The 27,926-nt window shown below is 41.6% G+C and overlaps 1 protein-coding gene across 2 annotated transcripts; it reads left to right on the top strand.

The window, feature by feature from the left end:
- Positions 1-2,567: 2,567 nt before the first annotated feature.
- HAUS7 (HAUS augmin like complex subunit 7) lies at positions 2,568-27,725 on the top strand. Of its 2 annotated transcripts, XM_083355802.1 has the most exons (11): positions 2,576-2,622; positions 3,044-3,096; positions 5,539-5,654; positions 12,844-12,914; positions 18,384-18,445; positions 18,900-19,015; positions 19,872-20,030; positions 20,299-20,395; positions 21,455-21,682; positions 26,648-26,759; positions 27,482-27,725. In XM_083355802.1, the coding sequence occupies exons 3-11, from the start codon at positions 5,590-5,592 to the stop codon at positions 27,544-27,546; spliced, it is 975 nt and encodes a 324-aa protein (XP_083211928.1). In that variant the 5' UTR covers positions 2,576-2,622; positions 3,044-3,096; positions 5,539-5,589; the 3' UTR covers positions 27,547-27,725. The 2 variants fall into 2 exon arrangements, with proteins under 2 accessions (XP_083211927.1, XP_083211928.1); XM_083355801.1 differs by lacking the exon at positions 3,044-3,096 and having other exon boundaries at positions 2,568-2,622.
- Positions 27,726-27,926: the final 201 nt, after the last annotated feature.

Raw genomic sequence — 27,926 nt, forward strand, 5'->3', positions numbered from 1 at the left:
TTCATTGCTGTTAAACTTTCACTTACAATACTTCCACCTTCCTTCTGTATTTACATGAGGCAGCACATGTACAAACAATCATATTAAATGAATTTCCCTATACAAAAGGATACTTCATAGAATTTTTAAACATTGATGACAACACCAGTCATTTGTTAGGAAAAAGAACAAAATTGATAAAGAATATTTTGGCTGAGTTAAACAGCTTACTAAATTAAACTGCTATTTTCTAGTTTGTGGTTCAATTGGGTGACTTCAACAAGACATGGCTTAGTTGTACAAACACAGTTCATTCTCACAATCTGATTGCACCTGTCTTTATCTTCTATTTATTTATTTAAAATATTTATATAGCAGCCTCCATATAGCCAACTCTGGCAACTCACATCCAGAAGTAAAAGAAGAACATAAAAACGATGGCAAACCTACAGAACGCAACACATTAAAAACAAAAACCTGGCGCCAAGTCATACAGTCTCTTATCCCAGCGCTTGGGGGGAAAGCCAGGTCTTCCAAGCTTTTTGGAAAGCTAGGAGGGTAGAGGCCTGCCATTTTTCAGGGGGCAAAGTGTTCCATAAGACAGGGGCTGCCACGGAAAGGCTCGCTTCCTAGATCCCATCAGATGGCAATTTATTTATTTAGCATATGGCAGATGGCAATACTATATTTAGAAGGGACTAGCAGCATGCTTATCCTGACTTTAAGTGGTACTTTTCATTTTGAAGAGGAATTCCTACAGTAACTTCCTGAGGGTCTTAGTTGTTGCTGAATAAATGCCAAAGCCTGTTTAAGCTTTGCACACCACTTACAATACTGTATCTTAAATCCGCCATTTAAGAAAGATGTTGAAATTAGATATTATGCTGCACTGGTGTGCTTGATGTGCCCTCTGCTGGGCATTAATGAATCCCATTGCAAGTCAGCAACGTTAGGCCTTTGAGAGGCAATTTTATAATTAAACTACAGATGACAAACTATATATATATATATATATATATATATATATATATATATACGTATACATATACATATACATACATATATATATATATATATATATGTCAAATGCTTGTTAACTATTTTTAGATTACCTTGCTAGGCCCCAAACATGGGACAAATCTTTATTTCCTGTGCCAGCCTAACCTGAAGGCCATCGACAGGCAGTAGTCACACCAGTGACAGCTCATATTTGTGTAAATTTTAAATTGCTAACAAAGAATTAAGGGAGACTGATATGCATTTCAAACTTATTAGTTTTCATCAGTCAGCCATACCCTTCTGAGATTCGAACCTGGGCTGATTGCACATTAGGCAGTTGTTTTCGCCTCTAAGCCACAGGATCTCTCTCGCTTTGTTAGCTGAGAAGCAAGGGGAGATATATGTCAAACGCTTGTTAACTATTTTTAGATTACCTTGCTAGGCCTCAAACATGGGACAAATCTTTATTTCCTGTGTCAGCCTAACCTGAAGGCCATCGACAGGCAGTAGTCACACCGGTGACAGCTCATATTTGTGTAAATTTTAAATTGCTAACAAAGAATTAAGGGAGACTGATATGCATTTCCAACTTATTAGTTTTCATCAGTCAGCCATACCCTTCTGAGATTCGAACCTGGGCTGATTGCACATTAGGCAGTTGTTTTCGCCTCTAAGCCACAGGATCTCTCTCGCTTTGTTAGCTGAGAAGCAAGGGGAGATATATGTCAAATGCTTGTTAACTATTTTTAGATTACCTTGCTACTACTGCCTGTCGATGGCCTCCAGGTTAGGCTGACACAGGAAATAAAGATTTGTCCCATGTTTGGGGCCTAGCAAGGTAATCTAAAAATAGTTAACAAGCATTTGACATATATCTCCCCTTGCTTCTCAGCTAACAAAGCGAGAGAGATCCTGTGGCTTAGAGGCGAAAACAACTGCCTAATGTGCAATCAGCCCAGGTTCGAATCTCAGAAGGGTATGGCTGACTGATGAAAACTAATAAGTTTGAAATGCATATCAGTCTCCCTTAATTCTTTGTTAGCAATTTAAAATTTACACACACACACACACACACACATATATATATATTGGGGGGTGGCGAGGGTGGGTGGGGGGACACTGTAGTGGGGTCTACTTCTGTTGTACAGTTATCAGCCCGTTCAGAATAGACACAAACTGTGCGCTTACGAATATAAGTGAACCGATTGTTCACTGCTGTCTGTCCCATTTTCTGCGCGCACATTATGTGCGCCGTTATCATCCGGGAACGTCTGAATGCATTCTAACAGAAACTGGGCTGGAGAAAATTAGCTTGCAGTCATGAAGGATCCGGCCTCACCTCCTACTTAGGTTTGCTATCCCGCTCTCTTGAGATCCTTAGGAGCTGCCTGCTCTTCTCCAGAATCTCAGATTCCATAATCAAAACAATAACCTCTCAACAAAAGGAGGCATTTCCCTTCCAACAGAACTCGGGACCTACTCTCACCCGGGGGCGGGATAAATGTATCCTGTATTCCATTCTTTCCTATCAGCTTCGAGGCTGCCGAGTCGACCGACCAATAAAAGCGGGGTGTGGGCGGGGTCTAGTCCCTGCGCGGGAAGATGGCGGTCGGCGGCGTTATTGCTATCTATGAGCGGCTAAAGGTGGTTTGTTCTTTGGAGAGCGGAGGGGTGGGCGAGAACCAATTGTTCACGTAGAAGGAGTAGGGGGTGGGCAGGGGCGGGAAGGAATATTGCTCCATGTCACCTTGGTGTGGGGTAAGGCTACCTGCTTTTGGGAGAAGGGTAGCGGGCAGGAGTCGCCCTCTGTGCAGCCCGTAAAAAAATCTGATTATGTCGAGTTACAGGAAAAAGCAAAATGGTACAAATGCAATAAATGTATCTAGGACATGGTTGTGTATTGGTGGTTCTTTAGCGTGATGTGGAGTGACAGTGTCCTTTTGAATGCCGATCGTTAGACGCGAGCAGGAAGGCTGCTGTTTTTATGTTTAGAGGTCAAGTTCAAACAAGTATGTGGACTCGATGAGTTTTCAAAATGCTCACTAGTGTTCTTGGCTTTTTAAAGATCCTCTGTAAAATGGTCGTCTCTAATTTGCTTCCTGGAGATTGCTTTAAAAGGTCAGATTTATTCACAAGTGTTTATTGATGGTGATGGCGTTTAGAACCTCCTCGTTCGGAGGCAGTATACCACGAAATACTGCTTATGTGGAGCAGTGGTGGGCGCAATTATTTTTGGTTGTATGCATCTTGGTTATGAAAACTGGGTGCTGGTTTAAGTATCATTCTATTCTAAGTTATGACATACATTGATAATCCATGTGGGATAAAAGAGCTAATTTCTTTGCCTAAGGTACTTATATTACTGTCTTTGGTATATTTATTCTGCAATAACTCTTGCATTCCACTGAATGTGATGAGATTTGCTTCATAAAAAAACAGGCTTAGAGCCTGATCCTCTGTATATTTATTTAGAAGTAAAATGTTGAGTTTCATTGTACATACAGCATCCTAACAGAGACTTTCTTCCAAATAAAAAAAATACAAGAAAAATATTGGAGTTTGGATGTGAAAACTCAGTGTGGCTGCTTATATTTGAAAAAGAGAATAGATGTTGTATGGAGGACATCATGACCTTTCCTAGAATTCTTGAATTTTTATTTAATATAGACTTGCACTTCATCAAATGGTATAGGGTTTCCTCCCTGAGCAGGGGGTTGTAGTAGATGACCTCCAAAGTCCCTTCCATCATCATCATCATCATCATTATTACTATTACTATTAAGGTTTAAGATTTCTTTAGAAACCTCTGGAACTTTACATGTATTTGTAGTATCTTTCCAAATTCTATTTCTTTGTTTACCCTAAATGCATCCCCTACTACAAGATTGTGCTTCAGAAAAAATAGCTTGCTTATTTGTATGCATCTGTTAGAATACAACAAAGTACTTCAACTTAGTATAAATAGAATAAAGTTGACCTCACAATAGAATAAAGTTGACCTCACATTTCAGAACAGTATATATTTGTTTTCTGAGTTTTTGGATTACTAATGTTGCTACCTTTATAGCCTGACTATATATACTGAAAGATTTCTAATGGTTGTAATACAAATTGAACCCTAGAGAGCAATTCATCTGTCCTTTCAAAATACCTAGGAAGCAAAAATCTGTATGATGTTAACAAATCTGGAAAACAGATGTGGGGTGAATGCAATACTGTAGGTTTAAACTCATTCCAGAAAAAGTTAATGGCATTGGAGTAGTGCTGGAAGATTTTAGGCTGAATGACTTCCACATTTATCCATCATGAGTTAACATCAATAAATATGATGGTGACATGGAAGATTTCCTCTATACCCTACATTTTTTATATATGAATTACCACACAAATATACGTGACAAACTATATCAGTATCACTAAGCTTATAGGTTGGAAAGTCTTAAACCTCTCCTAGAAGCCATCTAGGTCTTCATAGCTTGGCTTTGCATTCCGTTCTTTGCCTTCTGTTCATGCTGGCTGAGGAGATATATATATATTGCCACCTTCTGGCAGGATAGAATGGAGACCAAAAATCCATCCTCTGCCACTCTTTTGGGAGATAAAACTAATCTTACTGGAGATAAATAAAATCAATTTTTTAAAGAGAAAAAGTATGTAAAAATCCTTTTTTTTTAGATTTAATAGTCATATGCCAAAACATTCAATGGCAAAGAGTTACAGTATAGTGCTATTTAAATCATAGGTCATAATTTAAGAGGATTTTTCACAGTAAAATATTTTTTTAAAAGATGATAAGGCTCTAGGGCTAGGCAGATCTCTAGATGATGTTGGTCTGCTGTGAAGAGGTTCCTGGTTGCGTAAAGCACATAGTTATGATATTGAATAGAGAAAATAAGTAACAGAGACAAAATATTAGGCTTGAATATATAAGTCAAAATAAAAATAAATCTTTTACGATCGTTCCAGCTAAACATTTTTATCTATACTATCAACAATATTCATTTATATGGCTACCCATTCAACACATGTCTCTGGGAAGCAGATAGAAAGTTTAAAACAACAAAAACTTGAACAAACAGATTTGCCTCCGTCAATTTTTCCTGAACTCTCCCTGCAGATCTCTGAATATTCCAGTCAGTTAATTCTGCCAAGGAGATGTCTGTCTCTTTTCTCAGCCTTTATTCCCAATTTTTTGTTCTCATTAAAAAAATGTCTAGCAAAAAGCGAGGCATTTGAGAATGATTGCCCTGCTGACATGATTAAAAGTCAGCTTGAATCTTAACTGAAGCTGAGACATGGCAAACAGCCAGTGAATGCAGAATGGGAGGGTTGCCTATACATTTACTATATACATAAGCATCTAACATTTACAATACTGCATATGTTTAAACAGTAGAAAATGCAAAGAATTTCTTTTCTTAAAATAGGTCTGTGGGAAAGGAGGGTGAGAAAACTAAAATTTTTTCATGGTTGGAGATCCTAGCAGGATTCAAGGAAAAGTATAGAGGGATGCATAGAACGAAAATGAATATTCCTGATTTTATTTTTCATTATCCTCAGGAATTGGGCTGCCCTGCATTAGAGGGTGTCTACCTATCAGATGCTGAAGACATGGAGAAATTGCTGTTCAGCCCTTCATCCCATCGTTTGGACATATTGGAATGGATCTGTGTCAGGTAATGAGCACTACAGTTGGAGCCTTATTCCCTGATGCGATCATTCTAACAGTACTGTCAGAATGTCTTGTGCAGTCTCAGTGAAATCTAAAAATCTGACAGAATCAGCTCAGAAGTGGGGGAAAGAGAAATAGATTTTTTTTTCTCCTTCACTTTCTTCTGAAGGCAGAGAAAAAAAAATCTTTATAGCCTGCCTTGTTTAATATCTCCACAAAACCCCTGTATAAGGTCATCCACCAATTCAGAGTCCAGTATCATTAATATACAGAAGATATTCAGTTGTATATCTTAACCCTACCAGACGTATCGGGACTATTTTGCCATTGCCGGCAATGGGGTGGGCGCGGCTTCCTGATGATGCGTCTGGCCTGCGGGCCAGCAGTTTGACACCCCTAGGCCATCCAAGTGATTTTTTCTTTTTTCTTTTTTTTTTTTAATTGAAAAGTTTTAAAATACAATTTTCCTTTAAAAAACCCCCCTTCCCCCTCCCTCCTCCCCTCCCTACCTCCCCCCTATCTCCCCCCCTCCCCCTCTCCCTCCTCCCTCCCCTGCCTCCCCCCCCTCTACTTCCCCTCCTCCCCCCCTCCCCCCCCCCCGACTTCCCAGAGCAAAATACAAGGTATATATCTAAAAAGCAATCATAAACAATCATATACTAACAATTATAAACTCTAAAATCCATCACTCTCTAGCTTATATAGAGTAAACCAATCCTTAATAATACTAAATATATATAAAGAACTAAAATAAAAGAAAACTAGCATCATTCCCATCTATGTTCTTCCACAATTCACTATTACCTAGACATATTCTCATTTACACATCACAAACACCTATCCCTATTAACCTCTCTAGCCAAAATAGGCTATAATAGATAGTTCTTACACAAATTAACCCGCATTAACCCACAAAACTTTCTTCCTCTTCCTCTGTAGTAAATTGTCCATTAATTCCAAATTAAAGATTCTGTTACCATACATATCATCCCAAAACTCTTAAAAACACAACTACCACTTGACTATAAGTATATTGTGGAAGTTCCATAGATTTCTACTGGTCTTATTTTTTTGTCTTTTTTGAGCGTTTTAAGGCAGCACGCGTCACCCTCTGTTCTCTAAGATCATCCAAAAGAGTTGCAGCTTGATCTCCTCCTGTACCCTTCTCGTCTATCTGTCCATCTTCATCCTCTTGATGTTCTCCTTCTCCAGATCCCTCTGCAGCTTCCAGAAGTGTTGATGGGGTTACTTTTAAGACATTGTTGTAAAAATCATGCGCTTGCTTCACAGTACCCAAACAGTACCTTTTGCCATCATACATAAAGCTCAACCCAGCTGGGATCTCCCATCTGAACCTTATATCTCTTTGCTTGAGCTCTTGCACAAGAAATATAAAGTCCTTCCTTCTCTTTAAAATCTTTGGAGGAATTTCTTTTAGAACCAAAACTTCTTGACCAGCAATCACAACTTTAGTATCATAGGCAGCTTGTATAACTTCATCTCTAATTTCCCTTTTTACAAAATAAACCACCACATCTCTAGGCAACTTTCTCTGTTTAGCAATCCACGAATTCACACGAAACACTTTGTCCATGCCTTGTTTCCATCCAAGTGATGTTGTTACGGTCCTGTCTCAATACCCGGGTCTGTTCAGGTCTGAATTGGGAGGAACAGACTCGGGCTCAAGAATTGGTGGCTGTAATTGTTCAGGCTCTCTGGATTGAGATTTTTCATATGTGATCTATTGAACCCCAGTCAATTTTTTGGTCTGCTGGTTTGTTTTCTTTACAGAGAATTCTTCTCTTTTTTTCCTCTTCATTTTATTATTTCTTACTTTTAAAATATAACATGTCCAGAATCTGGAGGTTTGTCATCCTCTAAATGCAAATAATAAATTATTCCTTTTGGAAAAACATGACCATAGAGTTGAAGAGGCATTGCATCCAATAAATCCATAGCCCCTTCTTTGCCATCCCTATTTTTAGCCTTTCCAGTGCTGTGAGGTAAAGGAGAAAGTTTCTGATAGATTTCTTTGCTGATAAAAGAATTCTCTGCGGTCTTGTGCAGGACAGGGACTGAAAAATCCTGCAGCTCTTAAGATACTCTGCTAGAGATCATAAGACTGCAATCTTAGCATTTTCTTTTCTTGACAAGCAAGATTAATTTCTTATTAGTAGAAAAAGAAACAGCTCTTGAAACCATTAGTGCTTCTTTCTTTGTGATTCTAAAAGCTAATTATATGATTTCACTTACCCTTATGGGTGGTGTTAGTTTCATTTCATACATGTGTCCCATTTTCAGTTCTGATCAAATGACAAGTGTGCCCTTTGAAACTTACTTTCCTTTGATTATATATGTTAGCAAAAAGTTAATTAGGAAGTTGTAATAAGTGTAGAGATTAACCGTGGCATAAAATCACAAGTTGCAGAAAACATTTTGCTGAAATTAAGAGTAGCTAATCAAAAAGAATTTACAGTAATTTTCACTTCATTGGGTCCAGCTAGGTGACCGCATCTAGCTAACCCCGCCTGATCTTGAAAAGCTATGTGGGTCAGGTTTGATTGTTATTTGGATGGGAGATGACTATTGGTTAGACTGGAAAATGGAAAAATGTCTGGGCAATGCCAACCATTTCTATAATATTGTCAAGAAACCTATACCAGTAGTCCTCGGGTTATGAAATCAAAGTGGAGGAGCAGGAAGTTGGAAATAATATGAGATCTTTGCTTAATAGAGTCGCTTCAAACCATAAAACTGATGGCAAATAAATTTGATAATAATGGCAACCAGAACTGCTGGAATGGCTTTCACTAAGTGATTTGGTCATGTGACATTGCGCTTTATATTGCACATTGTTTTTTTATTGAAAAGTTTTAAAATACATTTTCTCTTTAACAATCCCCCTCCCCCTCCCCTACCTATCCCTCCCTACCCCTCCCCCCTTCCCCCCCCCCCGACTTCCCAGAGCTAAGTACAAGGTATAAAAACAGAAAACAATCATAAACATCCATATGCTAACAACAATAAACTCTTAAATCTATCGCTCTCTAGCTCATATAACTACAAACAATATTAATATTACATATAAAAAGAAAGAAAAAGAAAAAAAGAAAGGAAGATTTATTCAAATGCTAAATGAAACTTTTTAGTCCCATATTTCTTCTGGATATATTCAATCCATTTTTTCCACTCCATAATATAGCGTTCTTGCGAGTGATCTTTCAAATAAGCCGAAATCTTTGCCATTTCTGCCAGGTCAGAAACCTTTAAAGTCCATTCCTCTATAGTCGGCAATTCCTCTTTCTTCCAATACTGGCCTATTAGAAGTCTTGCTGCTGTAATTAAATTCAACATCAACTTAGTGTCCACAACAGTAGCCTCTGTAATTATACCCAGCAAAAAGAATTGCGGACAAAACTTTATCTTCTGCTTGAAGATCTTCTGCATGTTCCACCAAATTTTTATCCAAAAAGCCTTAACCTTTTTACAAGTCCACCATATATGAAAATATGTTGCATCTTCATCACCGCACCTCCAGCATTTGGGCTGATAATTCGGATACATACTTGCAAGCTTTTTAGGATCTAAATGCCATCTATAAAACATTTTGTAAAAATTCTCTCTTAGATTTTGAGCTTGTGTAAATTTTACGTTCCTCACCCAAATCTTTTCCCACGTGTCCATTGTAATAACTTCTTGGATATTTTGAGCCCATTTTATCATACAATCTTTAACCAGTTCTGTTTCTGAGTCAATTTCTATCAATGCAAGATATATCCGTTTGATATGTGCTGGACCCTGATTTCTAATTTGCTTTATCAGATTTTCATCAGTCATTGTAAAACCAGTTTTCTGATCTTCTTTCCACCTGGCCCGTAGCTGGATATATTGAAACCAAGTTTGAATAATCTTCTCATCTCGCAAGAGGCTGTACGGTTTCAGACACCAAACATTTCTTTCCAGGCTTAAAATCTCCTTATACGTAGTCACATCATGTTTAAAACCAACATTTATATTTTCTATTGTGTGTTTTGGGATTGCCCACAATGGTATCTTACAATCTAGCTTATGTCTATACTTCTTCCAAACTCTCAACAATGCCTGTCTTAGAATATGCACTTTAAACACATTATCTACCTTCTTATCATACAACAAATATGCATGCCAGCCAAACAACAAGTCGTGGCCCTCAAGATTTAATAATCTCTCTTGTGTCAAATTAATCCAATCACTTATTCCTGCTAACGCAGCAGCTTCATAATATAATTTAAGATTGGGCATTTTAAGACCACCTCTTTCACGAGTGTCCTGCATAATCTTAAGTTTAACTCGTGGCCTTTTCCCTGCCCAGACAAATTTGTTGATACCTCGCTGCCATTCCTCCAGATTAGAATCTTTCTTAAGAACCGGTATCATTTGAAATAAGAATAAAAATTTAGGCAGGACATTCATTTTCACTGCTGCAATTCGCCCCAGCAAAGACAGTTGCAATTTTTCCCAGCTCCCCATTTCTTTTTGAATTTTTCCCCATAATCTTTCATAGTTATTTTTATATAACTTTGTATTAGAGGGTGACAAAAACACCCCCAAATATTTGACCCTTTTGACAGTCTCAAATCCAGTTAATTCTTCTAAAAGGGCCTTTTGCGATGCTGTCATATTTTTGGCTAGAATTTTAGTTTTTTGTGCATTAACTTTAAATCCAGAAACCTTCCCATATTGCATTATTATCTCCATCAGGTCCACAACAGAGTTCTCCGGCTGGGTCACCGTAACAACCAGATCATCTGCGAACGCTCTCAATCTATAATCCTGATCTCTAATTTGTATACCCTTAATTCTTTCCGAATTCCGTATTTTTATCAATAATATCTCCAATGTTAACACAAATAACAAAGGCGATAACGGACACCCTTGCCTTGTGCCCTTCTCAATATTACAAGCTTCAGTCAAACTATTGTTAACTATTATTCGGGCAGTTTGTTTTTGATATAATGCCCTAATTGGTTGCACAAAGTTATCCCCAAAGTTCATTTTATCTAAAACTTTCATCAAAAATTGCCAATTCAATTGATCAAAGGCTTTTTCAGCATCTAAAAAGATTAGCGCCGCAGAGATCTGGTTGTTCCTTTCCAAAAACTCTAACACATCAACTATATGCCTCACATTATTCTTCATTTGCCTGCCACTAATAAACCCAGTTTGATCCCCATGAATCACCTGTTGCAGAACCCTCATCAGTCTATTAGCCAACACCTTAGCAAATATCTTGTAATCTGTATTTAAAAGCGATATCGGTCTATAATTTTTTACTTGAGTAGCATCTTGATCTTCCTTCGGAATCAAAGAGATAAAAGCAGTTCTCCAAGATGGAGGCACCTTTCCCCCTCTCTGAATTATCTGAAACAGTTCCTTTAACGGCTTTATCAGCTCCATTTGTAGATTTTTGTAGTAGACCGCAGTCAAACCATCTGTACCTGGCGCTTTATCCAACTTCAATTCCTTAATTGCTGTAAGAATTTCTTCTTCTGTTATCAATTGGTTAATCTCCTCTTTTTGTACCTGCGTAAGAACCGGGATGCTAGCATTCTCCAAATATACATCAATATATTTTTCATTAATCTTCTCCTTAGCATATAATTTAGAATAAAAGTCCAAAAAGGCTTCCTTGATAAAATCCTGTTGAAACACAAACTTTCCCTTATGTTCAATTTTATCTATATTAGAAGCCCTTTGCTTCTTCCTTAGTCTGTAGGCTAGCCATCTACCTGGTTTATTGGCGTTGCAAAAAGTGTTATGCCTAGCAAACCGCAAATTGGTTGCCACTTGATCAGCCATTAATTTATCAAATTGCCCTCTTAATAGCTTAATAACCTCCTTAGTCTTCACATCCAATGGGTTCAAAATCAAGGCCTTTTCTTTTTCCCTAATTTCATTCTCCAATTCTTTCCTTCTGGCTTCCAGAGTATGTCTATGTTTATTATTCATATAAATCAACACCCCTCTCATGTATGCCTTGCTAGCATCCCAAACCATGTCCATAGAAGTATCCTTATTCATATTAATTTCAAAAAAAATCCTTCATCCGCTGTTTACATTCTTCCACATTTCTCTGATTTCTAAACAAGTTCTCATTTACGCGCCACGAGCGCCTAATTGCACATTGTTTATTGATGAAAATTCTGATCCAAATTGTCATCTTAACCCCGAGGACTACCTATATGTCAGTGTCCATCATTTGAGCCTGATTTGAACAAGATTTTAGCATTACCATATTTGGACAGTGAGGTGCCAAAACCTGCCTTCCTAAACTGACCAATGGGCTTGATAATCCCAGCAAGATAGGCACATTTCCCCCCCAATCCAATTGGAAGTGGAAACCTACATAGTCCATGAGAGGGCCATTTCTGGCATAAGCAGCCATGTTGGACTGGGCCCTTCAATTTAGAAACTGCTGGCAAATATTAGTTTTCTCCTGTGTCCTAAACCCAATATCTCCCAACTTTTGTAAATGAAATAAAGAAGAACTAGAGTTTTGTACCTTGGTTACCTCTGAGCCCATTTATGTGTATTTTTAGATAGTTGATATTTAAAGTCTCTTTTGGTAAGAAATGGCAAGAAGAGAATATGACAAATAGAGGGGTTTAAATAGTACCAAAGTATTCAAATTATTAAAGAGACAGGATGCCTTTTTTGCCTGGTAGAAATATATAAAATTAAAGGAGATTCTGCCTGCATAAGTTCTCTCTGGACACTGTATGGTTTATAATGGTTTGATGGGATCCAAATTTTTAAAAATTGAATATTTTTAATAGTTTCTCTTCTAGGGATATATATAACAATTGCCTGTGTCCCTTTGTTCTGGCCAATCTCACAATCATGGTTGCTTCCTCTGATTGCTCTCTTCATTCTATGTTAAGGGTTTCCCCCTTGCTAGATTGAAAATCCACAACTGGGGCCAGATTTTACAGTAACTTGTTTTGAAATCATTATAGGAAATAATCGTAATCACTATAAGCAGCTACTCAAGAACAGATGTCTTAAATGGTTAGGTATTGCTCTTTGGAAAGGCAGAGGTACTTTGTATTCTTTCAACATCTTTATCTCTGAATAATTCAAATTACTTGCATTTATGTGAAGTGTTTACAATATTCTGACAAGGCTCTGAAAGTTTATTTTGCATTCCCTTGCAGTGTGTACCCACCTCTTCGAGAGCAGTTTTCATCTCTCAATAAAGAATCCCAATCAGATTTAAAGATAAAAGGTATACTGTATATCGAGTGGTCATATTAAATGGGTTAATCGGTATCATTCTGTCAGTTGGGAAAACTGTTGATGTGTTTGTGGGTTCTTGGGCTGGGTGTGGGGAGGAGGACAGAATAGGACTATATATAGGCTCAAATTCATAGTATGCAGGATCAAAGCCTTTTGTCAAAAAGACACTGTGACATACTTTTGTATCTGCGTATAGCATCACAATGTGTATAGAAAATGTGCTTTACAGCCCTCTTAAGGGGTTTTACAGAGTCAGCATATTGCCCCCAACAATCTGCATCCTCATTTTACCTACCTCGGGAGGTTGGAAGGGTGAATCAACCTTTAGCCAGTGAGATTCGAACTGCTGAATTGCCGACAGCTGGCAGTCAGCAGAAGTAGCCTGCAGTACTGCATTCTAACCACTGCACCACCACAGTTCAATGGTTAGACTAGAACAGGGGTCAGCAACCTGAAACACTCAAAGAGCCACTTGGACCCATTTCCCTCACAAAAGAAAACACTGGGAGCCGTAAAATGTGCGTGCGCATGCGCACGGGACGGGGGCTTAATTGAAGAGTTTAATTAAAAACAAATAGAGGCTGCTGTGCATCAGTTCTCTCTCTCTCCCTTGCTGCTGCGTGTGGGGAAAACCCAGCACTGGGGACTAATTATTTACCTCTTCTGGGTGATGGGAGAGGAGCGGACCGATTGCATTCATGGCAGCCAGGACTCCAGGGTGCCTTCGGTAGCACCAGCTGGGAATCCTGGGGCTGCCCCATGTGGCTCCCCAGCCATGTGCGCCTCGGACGGGGCCAGCCTGGGAAAGGGACTTCCTGGCTGTGCTTTTCCCAGGGGGCGGGGTGCCCGGGCACAGGGCCAATCATTCATGGTGATTCTTGTGTGAAGCCTAGGGCGAGACATACACCGGACCTGCCCCCGTCCAGCTCTGGTATGGACGGCTCTGCCATCCTGGCTTCTCCCCTCAGAAAAGACTGCTCTTCCCCCGCCCCGCGCTCTCCCTCTCTGGGACTTTCTTCTTTCCGCCTTTTGGCGCAAAGATTCGGAGGGAGCAGAGGAGGAGGCCGACGGGGAGAAGGAGCTGCTGCGGCAAATCTTCCGAGGTGGCAACAGATGGCTGCTTGGGCTCGCCTATCTCAGCTGCTGTGGGAGGCCAGAGTTGAGGCTTCTGGCTCGCTCTGGGAGGGATGCTCCGTTCCTCCTCTGGCTGACGAATGGAGGAAAACCTGGCCAGAATCCACAGACCCAGAACTTGTGGTGGGAAAGGGGGAAGATGGAGAGGAGTTTGCAGTCTCACCCCACTGGTTTCTGTAGGGGGTACTCGGAAAAGAGAGGATGAGAAGCGGAAAGTGGGAGAAAGGACGTCTTCCAGCTCTCTGGGGTTCTTTTTCTGGGAGGGTGAGGAAGCAGCAGTTCTGCTCCGCGGGAGGTGGAAGCAGGCAGCCTCTCCTTTAAGCTTTACCAAGTCACTCTAGGAGCGAAGCGAGGTCCGAGTCCTCGGAATGTCAACTTTGCGAAAGAGGGAGGCGGTGGTGGGATTAAAATAAAATTGGGGGGGGGGGAGTTTGAGGAAACCCAGCAGACGCATACATCAGAGGACGAGCAAGTAAGGCAAGATTGGGGAGAGGAAGAAAGCTTTCGGGGCTTGCCCAGCAGGCAGCTGCTCCCCGGTCTCAGAAATCGCCACGGTGGGAGTGGAAAGAAGCGGGGGGAGCGCCTTTCTCCCCAGTCCGCCAAGCAAATGAAAGAAAAGTCGAATGCAGCAGCTGGCAGGCAGGGACCGTGAGGAGCTGCCAAGATTTCCTGCCAAAGAGGAGGAAGGAAAAGAAAAGGGGGGGGTGTCATTAAATAGTCATGCCCACTTTTCCCACTTTTTTTCCTATTTTTTGCAACGACCAGTTTCTTCCCCGCATGTAAATCGTCAGCAGCCACCAAGGAAAAGTGGGGACGCTCGCAGGATGCCTGTCTGTGGGCAGATGACTGTGTAGATGCTATATGGGGACTGTAGCAGACATCCACATGTGTATGTATGTCAGGTTTGGAAGCCTCCATTTTTTAAGTCTGTGCGTGTGCACAGACATAGGCTGACTTACTGTAGGAGCGAAAGCACTGCTGGTAGATCTTGTGGGATTTTTGCATGCAGTTTACTTGAGGAGGAGGAGGAGGAAGTGTGGAGCAGCCAGCCAGAGCCCAGATTGTTTGCTTAGAGAGAGAGGGGGGGGGGAGAGAGAGGGGGGGAGAGAGAGAGAGAGAGAGAGAAGGAAAGCGCAAGTGCCTCTCTCTGTCTCTGTCTCTCTCTCTCTGCAAACGGCGGAGGAGGACTGGGAGCCACAGGAGAAGGCTGAAAGAGCCGCATGCAGCTCCAGAGCTGCAGGTTGCCGACCAGTGGACTAGAAGACTCCCAAAGTCCCTTCCAACTCTGTTATTCTGTTGTTCTGTAAATGGCTGTACAATGTACAATTTTGTCCTGTCTGGAAACCATATAATTTCAATTACTGCTCATGTTACTTATCTCTATGGAAATTATTAGTAAGATGCATTTCTGCTGGTGGAGGGATCTAAAGTTTCCTCTGAGCTCAAATGGGAAAACTGTTAATTATGTCCTAGACTGCATTTTGTTAGTGTATCCCATAAAATTCCATTCAAACAATTGAAAACCAAGCCTGCATTTCTTTGTCTAGCCATTTCCTAGTTTCTGTTTTTAGACTTGTTAGTATGATTGATTGTAGAACTGGGTTTATATATGAATAGTTACATTCATATCTCTCTAATCTTCTAGTTAAACAATCGCATTTGGAGGCTAGATGATAATGGAATAGTAAGAATAGTGAGGTCTTGAAAAGTAAATGTCTCCAAAAGAAACAAACTGAATTATCTTCATTAATGCATTTGTTTATTTCATTTCATTCATTTTGTTAACACTGATTTTTACTTTTAACTTGTATATTTTAACCTAGTTGTTAATTTTGTTTTTAATTGTGCTTTTAGTCATCTGTTTATATAGTTTTATTATGCTATTATAAACCACCCAGAGTCACTTAGGTGAGATGGGTGGTATAGAAATTTAATAAGGAAATAAATATAATTTTGCAGCATGCCCTTATAGGTAATATGAAGTCATTGCTTATAAATACATAATGGAGTTGTTCAAAGTAATTAAGAATAATATTGTTAAAGAAACATGTTAACAAAAAAAGAGACGCATATTAAGAACAAAAGAAGGATGCTTTTTGCTTCTTAAAATCATCGTTAATATATGGGGATACTGGCAACTTCACTGTTAAAAGAAAAAAGAAAAAGCAACTTTTGTACTGCTAGCTAACATTTGTGGCGTTTCTGTTGGCATATAGATGCACTGCAAATCAGTTGCTCGGTTTCCAGGAAATGAGTCACATCTTAGTTGGCATTCCATCAGTCCATGTTTCAGTCCATCAAGCTTCCAATATTCCAAGCAAAATCTGAACTTTTGGACCAAAACACTGATTGTTCTGAAGTCCTCTCCTCAGTGGGGTCGGAGACCTAAGCCAACGGACATAAACACATCTGTGTGAATTACTTTTTAAATCTAAAAGTGTAGGGGTTTTGCCAAGGAACATGGTTTAAGTTTTCAGTCTGTAGCATGTGACTTGGATTAATCCATAATCTTCATAATTTGAGAAGCTGCATAAAAATGGATCAACTCGTAATTTATTATGTTGTCATATTTTCCTTTGTCTAATGCTTGCAAGCTAGAAATCATATTTTAATCCATGCCTGTCTTCAGCAATTGAAAACAGCCCTTTCTTTTCCCAGGCAGATGTTATGTGCGCTGATGGATTGCTTTTGTGTTTATGAAACTCTTTTTTTATTTTATTTTTTTTTAAAAAAAGCTTGCCTATCAGATCACGTAAGATCATGGAATTCTCAGGGACCCTTTAAAAGTTGTGACCAAATTGTGATATTTCATATGTTTAATACGAAAGAAAAGGGAGAGGAAGAGAGCAGTCATATTAATAGCACTTAGTGCAGTACTAGGTGTTCTTTTGTTCTGAGGCCGTCGACTTTTATGTCTATACGTATAATTCTTGGCCCAAAACTGGTAACATGCATTTAGTCTAAAACAGGGGTGTCAAACTCAATTTCACTGAGGGCCACATCAGCATTGCGGTTGCCCTCAGGGGGCCGGGTGGGTATGGCCAGGGTGGGTGTGGCCTACTGGGTGGGCGTGGCCAGAGTGTGTATGGCCTGCTGGGTGGGCGTGGCCAGCTCTACATCCTTCGCATCAAGGGTGCCTATGGGGGCCTGGGCAGGAGTGGGACAGATCTGGGGGTCTCTGGCAGGAGGAGGGTCTCTGGGCCAGGGCCAAGGCAGTGGGGGCCATTCCCTCACTGTTTCCAGGATGGCTTCGCGGGCCGCATGAAACCACTTCGCGGGCCAGATCCGGCCCCCGTGCCTTGTCTTTGACATGTCTGGTCTAAAACATAATTGTCTTTTGCTTCCCCCCCACCCCCCCAGTCATTTGTTGCTATCTTGTCTCTTGAATAGGAGACACTGGGAAATGAATTGGGGACTCTTAATGGGCAAAACAAGTGCCCTGACACTGATTCAAACCCCACTTCAATACTTGACTGTGAGTTTTAGCGTACAGGGAATTGTACAAGAAGTACCAGATGATGATTTATTTTTTTTGTAGAGTCGCTTCTGAGCGGGCACGGAAAGAACCAGGCATCTCGCCCTGGTATCAAACTTCTCTGTGTCTCTATAAAAATGGATAGCAGGACCAAAGACAAAATTACATGTGCTAGCCAAGTCTTGCACTAATCTGCTGTAAAAAAATAATAATAATGTTGCTTTCCAGGAAGAGTTTCCCTCCACTCTGGGCCAACCTTTCATTTTTGGCTATGCAATGGTCATTAGGAATTAGGAGAAAGTAAACAAAATAGAATACAGTACCTTTGTTTTGTAGGTTTGGTTCAGCTTCCATAGCCCTTCCCAGTCCTGGTCTCATACCTGACTTGTGCCATCTCTTGGCACCTGAATGGAGCCAACCATGCTGATGTCATTCTACAGATGGAGAAGTGTAAAAACCTATCAAAGTACTTTTGCTGTTTTTTTAAAGCTTTGTTAACATTGGAATATAAGTGTGTATGGTATTAAAATCTCAGGCTCTCCCCCTTTACTCTCTCTGTCCTCAAAGCAGAGTGGGTAAATCTGGGCTGGAAAGTCATCAGGTGCATGGCTGATTAAGAAAAGGGAAAAAAAGAAAAGCAGAGCCACAGAAATTGAATTGCCAAATGTTTCGTAGGTCTCCCTTTGTATATCTGTTTCCATTGGCAAGTAGGGAAAACTGGGAACATTTGTAAAAGGGCTTCGTGAACTGCATTGTTCATGAGAACTGGAAACTTGTTGTTCCAGAGCAAATATGACTCTCTGGAAAACCCCGGCATCTGTGTGGCTAAACTTCCTCCTATCCTGACAGGAATGGCGAAGCTGGGATATGACCTGATGCTTTGTCGAGCTGATGATTTGGATCTCATCAAGGTAAGCACCAGGAAAACATTTGCAAAAGCAGCCTCCTGTCACTTCCATGGTCATTTTATGCCATTTCCTTACCCTTCATTGCAGATGTCGGCTCCTTGTCGCCTGCTGTGACGGATATTCTTATACTCTTCTCTTTCCTGCAGTTTAACTGACTAGATACGACAAGCTGTTTTCTTCCCCCCACCCCACCCCCATAGTAACATTTTATCTAACTAAAAGTCCAGGTTATGCGATGAGTAAAGGATTGAAATGAAATGTGTGCTGTTTCTCTTTATGGAATTTCCTTTCTAGGCCTTGGACATTTTTTCTTCTATTCCCTTTTAACATGGGGCCTGCTCAGACACTTTATCCTGAATATCAGCAGCTGAGCATATCCATGAGGGAGGCCTGATTATGTCACCAGACAGGAAGGAAAGATGCTGAGACTTTGTATGCTTTTTTGTGTCCCCCACAGGGAAAGGCCTCTGTTAAGAAGCAGCTCCACTTCCTGCAACAGCTGGTGGCTGTCATTCCAACCCAAACTAACTTCCTGCTAGCAGACTCTAAATCGGACCCCAGTAGTTATTCCAGGTGAGGGGGAGGGTCAAGGTACCCCTCCCCACAATTAGCATTCCCTAAGCTTTGCAGCTCTTGTGTGCTAAAATAGATAATGTGACGTTGAATATCGCTGCCATTGCTGAGTAGGGCGGAGTTGTTACTGTTGGCAAAAGGTACGGAATTCTGCCATTACAGTGACATGCTGATTCAGATTTTGGGATGAAATCCGCATGCCATCCTAGATACTTTGTCCTGGAAATGTCCAAAATTGTGAGTTCGTATTTTTTAAGTGTGGATTTTGGAGTAAATATTTGGGATAAGAAAGAAAGAAGGAAAGAGAGAGAGAAAGAGAGAGAGAAAGAAAGAAAGAAAAAGAAAGAAAGAAAGAAAGAAAGAAAGAAAGAAAGAAAGAAAGAAAGAAAGAAAGAGAAAGAAAGAAAGAAAGAAAGAGAAAGAAAGAAAGAAAGAAAGAGAAAGAAAAAAAGAAAGAAAGAAAGAAAAAAGAAAGAAAGAAAGAGAAAGAAAGAAAGAAAAAAAGAAAGAGAAAGAAAGAGGGAGGTACAGGAATTAGATGATAATGATGGAATCTTAAAACACATCATTTTATATTACTGGTGCCCAGGCACAGACCCTATGTGTGTAGCTAAAACATACCTACCTGTGTGCCCCTCTTTTCTGCAATCAGAGCACTTGCTCAGATGGCTGATCTTAAACAAGTGCTCTGGGGCCATGTTTTATTCCCATCAAATGCATTTCTCTTTTAATGGGGACAGATCACGTCTCTTTGATTTTTAGACCCCTTCTTCCCTTTGTATCAATCCCAATTTTACTTCCTAGGTTAGACTGCCTTGCAGCCTGCATTTTATAATTCCCCAGCATTCTCTTGCAGCACAGAGGAATCTTTCAAAGAAATAGCTAGGAAGAATGAAGAATTCATAAAGCAGGTTTTCTCTAGCCCTGATCTGCAGACAGTGCTGAATCCAGAGTGTCATCCCTGGAGCTCAGATATAAAGCATCTCCTTTTGGGTGAAGAAGGACAACAGAAAAGGTAAGGTTCTTGTGCTTGCTGTTGAGTTATGGAAAGTAGAGTGTCAAGAAGTCCTTCACCTCAGCTTATTGTAGAATTATGTGCGGCCCAGAGGTGTCAGCTTATTGTAGAATTATGGGGGGCCCAGAGGTGTTGAATAGAAGAAAGGACTCATATAAAAATGAGATCTGCTTTTCCGTTGGCATCCAGTCCTTTTCCCCATGGTTTCCTGTCTATCATGATGAAACCATGAACTCTTGCTGCCCACTTTCTTGTCTGTGTATAAAAGGGTCCTGCTGTCAATGACTTCTCATGAGCAAACTCTCTTGGAGGCTTCAGAGGCGCTGGAGAAGACTGCCGCAGCCTTGGAAAATCTAAGAGCACAGGTCAGCAATTTGCAAACCTGCTATATCAAACAAGGGGCATATGTTTTACAGTGGGAAAGGTGAGTTGGAAGTGTCTTTCTGACTCCCCTCCAGTTTATTTGTCCCACTACTGCAGTTATGAGCACAGTATGATATTTCATTTTACCAATTGTATAGGCTCATCACAGAATATTTACAGAAAGGAATATCTGATTTTATGAGACTGATGATCTGTATCAGTTTTATAACATAGTAATTACTTAAATTGTGTTAGGTAGATGCCTATTAGTAAGTTTTCATATCAAAAAATGTCAAGAAAATAATATTGAAAAGTTGCTAGCCCCAAGTAGTCCTTCCCATGGAAAGACTAGTTAGGGTTAGCAAACTGCATTGCCCTTAATTCTTTTTTCCTTCCCTCTTCTGCCTTGCCTACCACTTTTATTGAGGCTCTCACTGCTCTGGTCCTATTATTAAAAACAGTGCCTCTAATTTCCCCTTTTTACTATATAGGTATTGTAGCCACCTGCATCTGCTTGCTGTAATGGGTACCACGTGTATGTATTTTTTAATTGCAACCGAGGTATCCTGGCTAAATTGCAGTAAAGAGCTATTGCATTCAATTTTTCATAGGGAGTCAGGAAGGTGATGCTTGGAATTTCAAGACAAGCAGAACAAGAAGCCAGAAAAGTAGTTTTGTGTAGCGGTAAAGGTGGTGACCTAAAAACCAGGAGACTATGAGTTCTAGTCACGTTTTAGGCCTAAAAGCCGGCTGGGTGACTTTGGCCAGTTACTTTTTTCTCAGCCCATCCCACTTCATAGGGTTGTTGTGGTGAGGAAAATAGGAGGAGAAAAGAATATTAGGTATGTCTGCCACCTTCAGTTATTTATAAAAAATAATAAAGGCGGGATATAAATATAATAAAAATGGTTATTGGCATTAATTATCTGTTTATTACCACTGCTGCCATGAATGGATGGCTTTTACTGGATATATCTTATCCTCAAACAGTTAATTCCCTCTTTTCTTCAATTCAGGTCTTTTTCACTGTGTTTTTTGGGGCGTGGGGTTGGGGAAAATAGTGTTCTTTCCTCCAGGGGAGTCCCGCTGGTGCCGATCCATCCAACAGCAGTGCCACGGCTCTTCAGTCCCTCAAGCTGATAGTTTCTGACTACAGCCAGCTGCTCACAGCCTTTGAACAAGTATATGAGAATGAGCTGCAGAAGCATTGTGAGCGTCCTGCTCCTGAACTGAGTCCTTGTGGCCCCTTCTTCCAAGCTGTGCACCAGAAACTGCTGCTGTGTATGCAGGTGAGCTTGGGGCATGTGAATGGGCGGACAGAATTTGAGAGCCTATATGGAAACTCTGGCAATGTAGGGGAAAAAATGTCCTTTAAGTTTTCAGCCATGGCTTCTGGCTTTGTGTTTGGGGAAATATGGTACCGTATTTTCCGGCGTATAAGACGACCCCCTACTTTTAAGAAGATTTTGAAGGTTTTGTCTTATACGCCGGAAAATACTTACCCGCCGGCCCTCCCGCTGCTCCCGCGCTTCTGCCGGCCCCCGAGGCGCAGCGTTTCCCGGGCGGCAGGCAGCGCCGGAGGGCAGCCGCCACCCCGCCACGGCCAGCGCCCCTCCTGCTTCCCCCCCAGGCCTTGAACTACTCCCATTCGGCGCAGGGCGGGGCAGCTCCGCCCGCAGCCTCTTTTTTTAGAACTCACGGGCTGCTTCCCTCTCACTGTCGGCCGAGGCGCGCTCGGCCCGGGCTCCCAGTCCCTCTTCCCGGCCGGCTTCCCGCCCTGCCCCTCATGGAGCTGGCCTGGGCGTGCAGCCTCTCGGTGTGGCTGCTTTTCCTGGGCAGCCTGGCGGTGCGGCTCCTGCGCTCCGACCTGTTGCTGAGCCGGCAGCGGCTGCTGCGCGTGCGCGTGGGGCTGCTGGCCGTCCTGCAGGCGCTGGGCCAGGCCGTCCTGCCGCTGCCCCTCAGCACCGCGCTCACGGCGGCTGCCTGCTGGCTCGTCTCGGCCAGCACCGCCCGGCGGAAGCGCATCCCCGCGGGGGGAAGAGCGGTGCTGGTGACAGGTGAGTCCGGAAGGAAGCCTGAGGCTACAGCTTTCCCAAGTTGCTGGTTCCCAAAAGTTAGGCTCCCCAAGTCTCCTTCCTTCCCTCTTTGCCCCATGCGAGTTTGCTCGAATGTTGCAGCTGCTGGAAGGCCCCGCCAAACAGGAAGCTAAGCCTATACCTTCAGAACTGCAAAAAGCCACATGGTTCCTCGCGGGGCTTCCCGGAACAAGGGGCCAGCAGCCGCAGCCCCAAGCCAGGCCGAGAAGAGCGGCAGGCACGGGGGAGGAGCGGGGCCAGAGGGGGAAAGCAGGCCCAGGGGGCACCGCCCCAGGCCAGGCTCCGGGAGAACCTTCAGCACAGGCACGCCCCTCTCGCCTTTGTCTGCCAGCCCGCCTCGCTCCCCGGCCTCTCCCAGCGCCTCTGCCGAGCCACTCGCGCGGGAAGCGCCGCTCGGCTTCACGCGGCCCACCCAGCAGTCCCTGGAGAGGCGCACACCACCCCCTCCATGAAGGGAAAGGGAAAAAGCGCCGCTCCGCTCCGGGTCCGCGGGCGTGCAGAGGGCGCTGCTCCCTAGCCCGCGAGTTACCTGCAAAGCTTCGCGTGGGGAGAGCCGCCCAACGCTCCCGCCCAGCCGTGTCCCGGAGCCGCGCCGGAGATAGCTCGGTTGCACAGGGCGGCCTGGCTTTGCAAGAAAGTACGCTCGACTGATTTGTGTTTTTTTTTCGGCGTATAAGACGACCCCCCAACTTTTGAGAAGATTTTCAGGGGTTCAAAAGTCGTCTTATATGCCGGAAAATACGGTAATAAAAATAGGAAATGCTAGTTAGTTTCCTAGCAACCATCCCAAGAGATTCTGACACTACTCTTTTTCTCTCTGAGTCAGTAAATCTGTATCTGACTGTAGCATTTTAGTCTGCAGATATAGCTCCATCCCAGATCCCAGGAAATCGGCAGGTGAGGGGGAAGGCTAGAGAGACGCACAAGATAGTTCTTGTGCCAACTGAAGATAGTCACTTTGGAGCCACTTCATCTCAGCAGAAGGAACTCTTCTGGGGCTATGGTGGGCCTCTTATGTTTGGTCTGGTGACAGAGGAGGAAGAGAATCAGTATAGTTCAGGCTTATTTCTTTTGGGAAATCAAAAACCTATCTTCACAGGTCATCAGATGGCAGCAAAAAGCCACCAGTCTAGTCCTAAAACATCCAAATGTCTCAAAAGGAAGCAATGGAATGGTTTACATTTCAAAGGTTTTTCTTTCGTTACATCTTAGTTACCTTAGTCACATTCCTTATCATTAGAATACCATCTACTGGAATTCTTTATCTGAAACTTCAGGAGAAGATACATTATAGAAAGGCAAGCATAATGTTTTTATCCTTCCTGATATGCACCTGCCTTTTTAAGTCTAATATATTTAAATGCACAAATGTCTACCTTTCTCTTAGTTCTACCCGCTTAGCCATTTGCATGGAGTAGTTCCCTTTCCTAAATCTTCTACTAGCCTTACTCATAGTTTTTTGTTGAAGTGTTAAAACAACAATAATTTCAAAATTTGTTTTTAAGTTAGTCTTTCATACATAGCCAAGTTGTGATTATTGCCAAGTTCAGGATAATACAATATTCAATTTAGAGCAAATTGTAAATTGATACCAGATTGCATGTAATCCGACTGAAAATTCAGCTAATATGTGTTTATTGCACACAGTTGCAGTTGGAGCTATAGTTAAATCTTTATGTATACAAAATGGAGAAAAAAGGAAGATTCCATCAGAGGAAAACAATGCAAGCTCAAAAAGAAGAGGCTAATTATTACATCAGAACAAACTTGAAGTAATTGAACCACGTGAAACTGGTCGTAGCAATGCCAAAATAGAATGAAATGTTGGAATGCCTGAATCTGTAGCATACAATATTATAACATACACAGGGGAAATAAAAAATTAAATTGCATCAGCTTTTTGTGGTTTGCAAACATCAACAAGATGTAGAAGTACTGCAAGGATAGAAACAGCATCTTTTAACAGTATTCATACTGACTGCAATTGTCAATCCATATTTCACTAATATGCATTAATATATAATTTTTATGTTCAAATTTTTTTGGCTGAGATGGAACGAATCCTATTTTCCACAGAAATATCACTTTGAATAGCGCTAATTTGAATGATGCAACCATTTCATAGAATTCATTATCCACGCCAATCAAGACCTAGTTGTATTCATAGCTCCAGTTTCAAGTCTATTAGAAATCAATTGCTTATTGACTTTGTGCTTGAGGTGGAAAAAACAAAACTTTGATTGTGGGTTTTGCCAGTTAGATAGGTTTGTTATATAAATGGCTAGTTTATACTATTATGTAAAAGTAAAAAGTTCAGGTTTGATGCTCTTACTTTACTGCATCAAGTGGAGTCCAAAGTCAGTGCCTTTTCTTTCTTTTTCCCCTTTCCCCTCCCCTATTTTCATCACTACTTTCTTTCATATTTTTGTATTTTATATTATAAACTACTGAAAAAAAAGAAAGCAATTGCTTATTCACTAAGCATATTTCACAAGGACAGGGTTGATTCATCAATTTTCCTTTGGTCTAGATATTGGCTCCTTGTGTTTATTTATTTATTTATTTATTTATTTATTTATTTATTCGGTTTATATACCGCCCTATTCCCAAAGGACTCAGGGCAGTTTACAAGGCAAAATTTAAAAACAATCCAATATAAAATTAAAATAAATTAAATTAAGTCTAGCCGCAAAAATTAAAATCACAATTTAAAAACATTAAACCCCCTCAGTCCAGACCAGATAGCTCAAAGAGCCAGGTTTTTAGGTCCCGGCGAAATGAACGAAGGTCGGGGGCAGTCCAGAGTTCCGTTGGCAGTTGATTCCATAGGGCAGGCGCGCCCACAGAGAACGCCCTCCCCCTGGGGATCGCCCGTCGGCAATCCTTGACCGGCGGTACCCTGAGGAGGCCCTCCCTGTGGGAGCGCACAGGACAATGGGAAATTGACGCTGGCAGCAGGTGCTCCCTTAGATAATCCGGGCCCATGCCATTTAGGGCTTTATAGGTCACTGATCACAGAAATTTGTCCTGCTATTTTCTGTACCAATCCATTAATAATAATAATAATAATAATAATAATAATAATAATAATAATAATAATAATAATAATATAATTTTATTTGTATACCGCCCTTCTCCCGAAGGACTCAGGGCGGTGAACAGGGCAATACATACTAAAAGACAAGAATACAAAAATTAAAAAGAGATTAGATATCAAACTGATGAATTTAATTCAGTTTTTAGCTTTTTTTCGTCTCCCTTTTTCTCAAAAATGACATGACAGTAAAGATATTATATTGCGTCTGGAAGGGCTGAAACTGGTACAAGACAAATAGTGATTCCCTACCTTATGAACAGCATTCCGTGTGCCTCAGCGTATAGTCCTGCTGGCCACGTGGCCAGAGAGGTGTCTTCAAGACATTGCTGGTTCCCCTGGCTAAGAAACGGAGATGAGCACCACCCACTCAGACATGACTGGACGGAGGAAACCTTTACTTTTACCTCCTGAACAAGTAGGGGCTCAGTTTCATGCTAAATAGAAGCATTCATATTTCTAAATGTTCACATTCAGATGCAGTTGTAACAATGGTAGCTGCCTGCACCTGTGTGTTTTACCATCTAGAATAGCTTTGTTTAAACATGACATTTATGACACCTTTGACTTTGGCGACAAAAGTGCTTGACATTTAGAGGCTATCTTTAATAAAAGAAAGAGGGCAAGCTTGTGTGCACACAAAGATGAAATGAGGTGTGCAGTAAACCAAAAAGTCTGTAAAATACAAGAGGCAGCAGTCAGGTTGCTAAACTCAGGAATTTATTTCTTCCTATGTAAGTCTGCCCTCTGTACATAATGGCACACTGAGGGGCCATCAAATGGAAATGTCTTCTAACCCATGAAGCCTATAATATAATATATTTGTCAGCTTTCCGGTGCTTCGTGGTTTTGTTTTTATTACACAATTCCTCCCATTTTTTAACCTTTTTTTAAAAAAAACAAATACCTTCAGAATGGGCTTTTCACTCCCCTCTTTCCTGCCTCATTTCATCACAGCTATCAATATCGGGAGCACAAAGTCTTGAATAGTTGGAGATGATAATATGCCAGTAAAGGAGCTGCCTGTTGTTGTTTTTTTGTTTTTTAAATATTCCTGTCTTCAGGAGCTGCAAGGGCTGGCCCAGGTGACAGAAACCTCAGAATGTATTATGGAGACAGTACAGTGTCGGCATGAACAGAAGATGTTCTGGAATGGAAGCACTGCAGCCACATTAAGTAAGCCTTGAGTCTCCTGTGGCCTTCTCTTTTCTATAAATGTCAGCTCCTCTTCCTATACTGCTCTTTGTGAAACTCCCTTTCTGATGCCCCTTTGCGTGTGAGGAGGTGTGAATTATGAATGGAGTGCTTTCTTAACTAACCCACTTTAATCCTGGGGAGGGGGAGGTCTTTTCTTTAGAGCAGGGGTGTCAAACTCAATTTCATTGAGGGCCGCATCAGCATTACGGTTGCCCTCAGGGGACCAGGTGGGTATGGCCAGGGTGGGGGTGGCCTACTGGGTGGGCGTGGCTAGTGTATGGCCTACTGGGTGGGCGTGGCCAGCTCTACATCATTCGCGTCTAGGGTGCCTATGGGGGCCTGGGCAGGAGTGGGACAGATCTGAGGGTCTCTGGCAGAAGGAGGGTCTCTGGGCCAGGGCCAAGGCAGTGGGGGCCGTTCCCTCACTGTTTCCAGGATGGCTTTGCGGGCCGCATGAAACCACTTCGTGGGCCGGATCCGGCCCCCGGGCCTTGTGTTTGACATGTCTGCTTTAGGGAATGAAATTTGGGGAAGGTACAATGGCCAGTTAGGAGAGAAGGACATGTAAAGTGTAAAGAGAATTGGCGGGAACATTTTGATGAAGAGATAGAGCCATCACTTCAACAGATTCTGAAAGACACTCGTGGCCTCCCAAGCACCTTCACCTTTCCCTCTAGCAAGCTGATCTTTTACTTTTTCAGCCTCAAAGCTTGAAGAACTGCAGAAGAAATACAAGGCCATCCTCAAAGACTCTCAGGGATCCTGAAGATGAAAGGACTGCAAATTGTAGGTTATGCCTGGATGAAGGAAAAAATGTCCCTTCCTGGGATGTAAATGAGAACCTGAGGTGTTTTTGTTTTTCAAATGTAAATATATTTCCTGAAGTCTTCTTTGAAAATTTAGAAAATAAAGTCTGTCTCCTTTAGGATGAATATTCTCACTCACTCTTCTTGGTTGTTGTTTTTTTCCTTAAATGTGTTGAACTCTCTTTCTAGTTTCCAAATAGCACTAGATGGATCAAAAAGGCACTTCTCCCTTTTTTTGTATATTTGCATCCCTATAGCTTGTGGAATAGGCTTTTACCACTATCCACCAGCTGAGAGAGACACAGCTACAAGAGGAGCAGCCATTCACCACTGCTTAAAA

Source organism: Vipera ursinii, assembly GCF_947247035.1.
Source record: "Vipera ursinii genome assembly, chromosome: 2".
Lineage (NCBI taxonomy): Eukaryota > Metazoa > Chordata > Lepidosauria > Squamata > Viperidae > Vipera > Vipera ursinii.

Excerpts from the sequence above, each read along its gene's own strand:
- HAUS7 (XM_083355801.1), top strand. The coding sequence starts at position 2,581 with ATGGCGGTCGGCGGCGTTATTGCTATCTATGAGCGGCTAAAG. Across the intron at positions 5,655-12,843 it reads TTGGAATGGATCTGTGTCAG|TGTGTACCCACCTCTTCGAG; the intron begins GTAATGAGCACT and ends ATTCCCTTGCAG. Across the intron at positions 12,915-18,383 it reads ATCAGATTTAAAGATAAAAG|GAATGGCGAAGCTGGGATAT; the intron begins GTATACTGTATA and ends CTATCCTGACAG.